The sequence below is a fragment of the Miscanthus floridulus genome, chromosome 18 (genome assembly GCF_019320115.1).
Source record: "Miscanthus floridulus cultivar M001 chromosome 18, ASM1932011v1, whole genome shotgun sequence".
Classification (NCBI taxonomy): domain Eukaryota; kingdom Viridiplantae; phylum Streptophyta; class Magnoliopsida; order Poales; family Poaceae; genus Miscanthus; species Miscanthus floridulus.
Genome location: NC_089597.1, coordinates 58,613,050 through 58,619,881, shown reverse-complemented (window position 1 = coordinate 58,619,881; position 6,832 = coordinate 58,613,050). Strand labels below are relative to the sequence as shown.

Genomic DNA, 6,832 nt, shown 5'->3' with positions numbered 1-6,832 from the left:
TTTGTGCCTACTTATATTGATTGCTTGCACTACATTTTCTGTATATGTGCTGACTACTATGTCGTTCTATCTCCACAAACTATGGTTAATGCACCACAGAGAACAATCTAGATTGCTTAGTGTCCTCATACCTTTATGAAAATCGATGATGTATACGAACAGGATGAGTCCATTTTTGCACGTATATCTCATGCGCCTATATTTAAAATCATGTAGTTAACTGTTCATTCGCCTATTCCATCAATACCTATCGTTTGTGTTTGTAGATGTCATTGGTATGGTTGTGTGATAAGGACATGAGCTCCATACATATGACCATGCTTGGAGATAGAGGCCGAGGAGATCAGCGAGGTTGTCCTAACCAAGAAGGAGGCCCAAAGCTCATCCGGTTCGAGTCACCAAGGTGGAGGCCCAAATCAAGTTCGAGCCCATCTCGGGTTTCAGGACCAGTCTGTCATAAAACTTGTCACACGGGCGCATATGGGCTTTGTTTTTGATGATCCACGTATGGATGGAAAGCTAATTAGATAGGGAAGCCAATGCAAGTGGTCTCACGTCAAAAGCCCTTCGGAATCAACAGGAATCGTCGAAACAAGTCAACGTCTAGAATCTGTCAGGGTGCTGCGACGCCGTCTTTTGGTCCGTTGGGCCGTGTATCGTCTTAGAGCCCATTAGGGGAACGTCCAGGGGGGTGACGTCCAGGGCTCTATAATTAGCAGCTGTCGCTCTCCTTAGGGTTTGGGTTTTTTTTAGTTCTTGATTTCCTTATGAAACAGACATCGTTTTGCTGCAACTCTGTCGCCAAGGCTGCTTGCTATAAACTAGGGCCCCAGTTCTTGATCTTGTTCGCCTGTGACAATTAGTCCTTTTGAATAAAGACTTGAACTCCTTCTCGTTATCATAAGCCTCATATTTATTTGCAATTTTAGATTGCGTTCATCCCGTTCTTGCTTGTGTTCTCGATTCACTTGCAGGAAAGCCTTCTCGGCGAGGTCAATCGTGTTCGCGTGGTTGATAACCAACAGAGCAGTGGTGTAATGATTGCGAGGGTCCAAATCAGTCTTGGTTCAAAGCCTAGATTGTGAACGTCGAGTCTCCACCAATCGACGCTATCGTACCTATCAGAAGATCAGGCCTTGTCTACATCATTGTGTATGTGGCCGATATCCAAGGAAGGGATGACTTCCGGATACATCTGTACAGACATGTGGTGGTGACGAATGAAAGGTACTTGTTTAGTTGTGAGGAGATAGTAGTAGATTGAAAATTTTATTATTGGTCGATGCTAATCAATTTTGTGACTTGTAGGTACAAGTGCACCATAATAAAAGTCAAGGAACCACACCTATTGCGTCACATATGGGAATAGCGGCAAGCGGCATCAGAGTTGCGCACTTTAGCTACCCTCCATGTACAAATGAATAGAAGGAGAGGTACCGCATTACCGATGTCCTCATATCTATTGACTAATTAAAGTTTCAATTATTACATTTTTTATTCATGCATGATAGGTGAAGTGACCACTACTAAATTCAGTCAAATGGTATTATTTCCTATTTGTAATCAGGCGTATGCATTTCAAGATGAGATTCTTTTGGTGTAATTCATTGATTTAATTTTTCACATATAGCAATGATCCAAAAGTTTTTTCTTTATAGGCCTACGCAATCGTCTGCTTGTTGATGAAGCCGAACCATCACCAAGTTGAAGAATTTTCCCATGACACTATGTTGCATCTCATGGAGAAGCCATGATGCCTGCTCACCGATTTAGAGAAATATAAATAATATTGAGATTATTTACACACTTTTGACATGCTCCATCCATATTCTTTTATAAGGCACACAACATTCAAACATTAACATCTTTGATCAAAAGTTTAACATATTTTTTAACTATCAATTATAATACAAAATTGATACGATTAGATTTATATCAAATGTACTATCCAATTATTAAAAGTTTATAAGCATAAACAATATAATATAATAAACATGTCAAGCTATGGAGTACAAGCATAAACAATATAAGCTGGAACAGTGGTAATAATACAACACGTGATTAAACTAAAGTTATTGTGGTTATTTTGCTCTCGTTGCAACGCACGAGCATGTTCCTAGTATTTAATAAAATTAAAACTTTGTACTGATTTTTCCTCCGTCTTTTATTTAATAAAATTCCAGTAAAGGTGCTACACCCCTCCTGTTGGCCTCAAAAAAGATTCTAACTTCTAAGATATAAATTGGGCAAGATAAAACAAGCATATCCTTACATTAACAAAGGGTGAAAATTAGCTTTTTTGCGCTACTAAACATTTTAAGCATCACTTGGGCCGTCAAAAGGCCTAAATGTGCGTACTGTGCGGTTTTCGCATTCTTGGAAGCCCATCTTGTTCTCCTCCCGGTCGCCGCAATAAACCCCCAGCAAGCAACCCCACCGCGCCTGGCCGCCGCCGGCTCACCGGAGACAGCATCCAAATCCATGGCCTCCCGCCGGGCGCTCCACATCTTCACGCCCTCCCGCCCGGCGATGCACATCCTCTCGCCCTCCCGCGGCATCTCCTCGACCCCGCACCTCTCGTCCTTCGGCTGGTTCGACAAGATCAAGTCCACCATCACTGGCAAGAAGCCCGAGGAGGGCTCCGAGGCGTCCTCCTTCACCCTCATCCGTAAGTCGCCGACATGCCCGAGCGCTGCTTCGTTTCGCTATCCGTAGGCTAGTGGCGGTGCGGCAACTTGACCGGCCTCTCCCCGGTTTCGGTTTGATTTGCAGAATTCGCGGACACGATGGAGAAGGCGAGGAAGCTGGGCACGTTCAAGAACTTCGTTGCCGGGCGGGCCAGCGAGGCCACCGTCGTCAACTCCTTCGAGAAGCACTCCGCTGTTCTGCGCTACCTCGGTGCCATCGACCCCACCGGCGAGGTACACACTGATCTGATTATTTTTCCTTTCTTTGGATACAGTGCTTGCTATTTGGGGTGGGGATAGATTAATTTTCTGCACCGTAATTTTATACAGAAACTCCGAAACACTGACAAAATTAACGCGACCAAGCACTGCAACTGCACGATTGCTGAGGTGGAGCACATTCTGGCCAAGTACACATGGGCTAAAGAGGCTCAGAAGAAGATTGAACAGCTCAAGGAAGAAGGGAAGCCATTACCGAAGTCATTTAATGAGGTAACTCTAGGAAGCCTGACAACGATACCGAGCCATATTATACTTGTGTGGTATGATAGATACGCAAAATGCTATTGGACTATTGAGGATTGTTGTCCCGTTTGATTTTATTATATATTCTACTATGCATTGTTGCTAATGGCATTGGACATAATGAAACTAATAATTAAACGCATACCAGCAACAGAGGGAAGGTAAAAAAAATACCTATAATGTACATAGCATGTTTTGAGTAATGAAAAAATATAGGCACATTAGGCTGGACAAAGAACAGAGCGGGAGCTCTCTGCACAGGCGAGTTTTCGAGTCGCGGTCTCCTCGCATTGCACAGGCGAGGGTAAGGCTTGCCACTAACACCCTTCCCCAGACCCCGCACAGAGCTAGAGCTCTCTGCACTGGGTACGCCTTTTTAGGCTGGACAAAAACATTATACCATACAGAAAGTGAGGTGTGGTGTTGTGAATATATAGAGAAGGAAATGCAGTAGCTTTTGTTTTTCATTCTCATTATGAGATTATTCATCATTGAACATCTTACTCAACTGGTACATCCAAGTGTCAGCATGTTAGTTATGCTTTGGTACTTTTTTCAGTTTTTGTGTGGTCGTGTTTGATATATCTGACTTCGGACTTGCTCATTTAGCAAATGCTACTCTTAGTGTTCTCTTCATTGTAAACAGCTTTTTGGATTATACTCCCTCCGTTCCAAATTATAAGTCGCTTTGACTTTTTTGGTTCACCCATTTTGCTATGCATCTAGATATTATATTATGTCTAGATACATAGGAAAATGGATGAATCAAAAAAGTCAAAGCGACTTATAATTTGGAACGGACGGAGTATTTAAGAAACTTCGTAAACAGCTCAATGTAACTTACTTGGGCTGGGAAAAGTGTTTGATGGTACTATATATGATTCTCAATTTTTTTTCTATTAACATCAGATTCTGATCTCCTTTATTACCTTGCATCGATAGTTTTTTTATTTAGTTTTTTTTTGGGTTGTGCTGCACTGTTTGAAATTTCTAATCATACCTTTTTTTAGGTCCAAAATCTAATGGGTTCTACACCAGTGGATGTCGGCAGAACTAATCTAGCAAAAAGTGGTCAGATAAGTAGGAACGCCCTCTGCCCATGTGGTTCTAAGAAACGATATAAAAGGTTTGACATTTCAAGAATTGTTTCCATTACTAAACTGCACATGCCTTTCTTTGATTTATAACATTTCCAATTGTTGCAAGTGTCATGTGCTGTAATGCCTTAAATATGGTTATTTGTGGATGATAACGCACACGTTGTTTATTTATTCTACTATATGAATATGCATGATTTTAGAGTAATATTATAGCATTGTAGTATTATATGCCTTCGAATGACGAAATGCATATTTTGATAGGATAACCTCTCCCAGTTTTAGTAGTTAAAATGAGGATACTCTGGTCGTATGATGGGACTATGGTTTTTTCCCCTTTTGTGTCTCTGGATTCTTGCTGGCATACCATAATTTTTTTTGTTTCCCTTGCATTGTTATGACAATTTGTTCTTTGCTGCCTCCAATGTGAAGGTGCTGTGGAGCTTCATGAGGTGAACAACCACCCTCTCGATCACAAGCACATGCAGGCCAGGTGCAGCATTTTTAAGCTCTTTTTGGCAAACTCTACCAAGCTCTTTCGTGGACAACACCTGAATGTGAAGCTTGCAATTTGTAAATCACTACGAGCGAGCCCAGTGTTTCAGAAGAAGGCTTTTACTTGAATTCTGTGATTTCTTGATTGGTGTTGTTGTTTGACATTGATTCGGTTTGACCATGTACACGAATCTAGGTAACATATCCCTAGCTCGTTTTCTGCAACAAGATTTGTTTTAGATTCATTATCTCAGCATTTTATGTTCTACTCGGCAGCTTCATTTTTTATGGATGTGTTTGAATAAAGCCGATGGAGGTCCTTTTCTTCATGTCTTACCTTTTGTTATTCTATATTGACTTTGTCTAGTAAATTAACGGTTTTACCGTCTGCGAAATTTGTCTAGCTTACTCAGAAACTTGTGCATTCTACTCTGTGAAACTTGTTCATTCTACTTTGTGAAACTATAATGTGCAAGCGGCACAGGCACACACCACAAAGACAAACATGTCACGCAGGACCTCATGCAAAAACTGCACATGGAATTTATACTAAATCTTAGTTTGCCTCATGCGCTTCGCTCAAAACTATGTCAAAATACCTACTTTGGTTAGAGCAAGGGCCTCTTTGGATCCCCTCTACTTTAGAGCTTATTTTTGAGCTCTAAAGCTCTAATATAAGGTGCGCTAAAGTTTATAGCTAACTTTAAACCACTTATTTGGAGCTTTAGCTCAAAAGTTTAGAGAAGAAAATTCAAACGGGGCTTGCAATCGCTTTTAAAAACAGGTCCTATACTTGAGATTTGATGGCTTGTCTTACTGTAAGGGTTTTTTTTTTTTTTGCACTCAACTCCAACAGTAGCCTCTGAATCAAAATTCTAATTTTTTTAGGACCCACCTAGCAGTCACATATTTTATTTTATTTTTCTCTCATCTCCTATTCCCCCTCTTGCAGTGCGTTGCCGCAACACGACGCCAAGGTAATCACTAATATTTTTTTTGACTTAACTCCAACAATAGCCCTCAAATCAAACCCCTAATATTTTTAGGACCCCACATGTTAGCCATTTTTTCCCCATTCTACTTTCGTCGCTACATAGCGTCGCAACTACCAACGTCACCAGGGTAATAGCAATGAGGAGTCACATATGGGATAAAGAGGTCATGCCATGGGAGCCGTGTCGTCTCCAGGGGTAGTCGCAACAAGGAGGAATCATGCTGGGACTACGCTGGAGATGGTGTGAGAGCGAAGCCACCGAAGAGGAGCCACGCTAGGGTGGGTGCGCAGCCGTGTCGGGGAGGAGGCCCTAGGGGGCAGGTACAGCCGCGCCAGGGAGGTCATGCTGGAGCGGGTACCGGAGTGAAGCCACCAAAGAAGAGCCATGCTGGGAAGGGCCAAGACGGTCATTTCGAGGCAGGTACGCATTGGGATAGGAACACTCGCGCTAAGGGAGGAGCGCACCATGAAGGATGTAGCCACATTGGGAAGAGGGAGCCACGTCGCGATAAAGAAAGCCGACAACAGTGATGGAGGGCCAGGCCAAGATGGCTGGGGTGGCACCATGGAGGGAGCTATGTCGGGACGGCTAGGGAGTTAGTGACGGAAAGAAACGGGGGGTTACGCACCACTCAATTTGAAAAGGGCCGCTTGATCTAAGGTAGTAGGGTGTTTGGTTCGAGGAATGAGTCCATGTATTTCCATTCTTCACTTTTCGATTTAGTTGTGAAATGAAGGGCCTACTATTGGATGTTGTCCTGGTAAACTTGCATGTGACAAACAACATCCGCATATGTCCGATTTCCTAAACGGTGGATGCTTGCTGCGTACTCCCTCTGTCCCAAAATAAAAGTCGTTCTCATTTCTCGAGAAGTCAACTTTTTTAACTTTGACCAATTATATTTAAATGAATATTAATATTTATAATACATAATTAGTATCATTAGATAGATTGTTGAATATACTTTCATAATAAACTTATTTGGAGATAAAAATGTTGCACGCATTTTCGATAAATCTAGTCAAAGCTAAGA

At 42.1% G+C, this 6,832-nt stretch overlaps 1 protein-coding gene across 1 annotated transcript; it reads left to right on the top strand.

Annotated features, from left to right (window-relative positions):
• Window positions 1-2,380: 2,380 nt before the first annotated feature.
• Window positions 2,381-5,052, top strand: LOC136522572 (uncharacterized). The gene is made up of 5 exons (XM_066516379.1): window positions 2,381-2,668; window positions 2,773-2,921; window positions 3,018-3,179; window positions 4,223-4,338; window positions 4,742-5,052. Exons 1-5 carry the CDS (start codon window positions 2,482-2,484, stop codon window positions 4,758-4,760), a joined length of 633 nt encoding a protein of 210 aa, XP_066372476.1. The 5' UTR covers window positions 2,381-2,481; the 3' UTR covers window positions 4,761-5,052.
• Window positions 5,053-6,832: the final 1,780 nt, after the last annotated feature.

What these genes read in the sequence shown, in the direction of transcription:
- LOC136522572 (XM_066516379.1), top strand. Translation starts at nt 2,482, where the DNA reads ATGGCCTCCCGCCGGGCGCTCCACATCTTCACGCCCTCCCGCCCGGCG. An exon ending in GTCCTCCTTCACCCTCATCC is followed by an intron (nt 2,669 to 2,772) that starts GTAAGTCGCCGA and finishes TTTGATTTGCAG; the next exon opens with AATTCGCGGACACGATGGAG. An exon ending in CCATCGACCCCACCGGCGAG is followed by an intron (nt 2,922 to 3,017) that starts GTACACACTGAT and finishes AATTTTATACAG; the next exon opens with AAACTCCGAAACACTGACAA.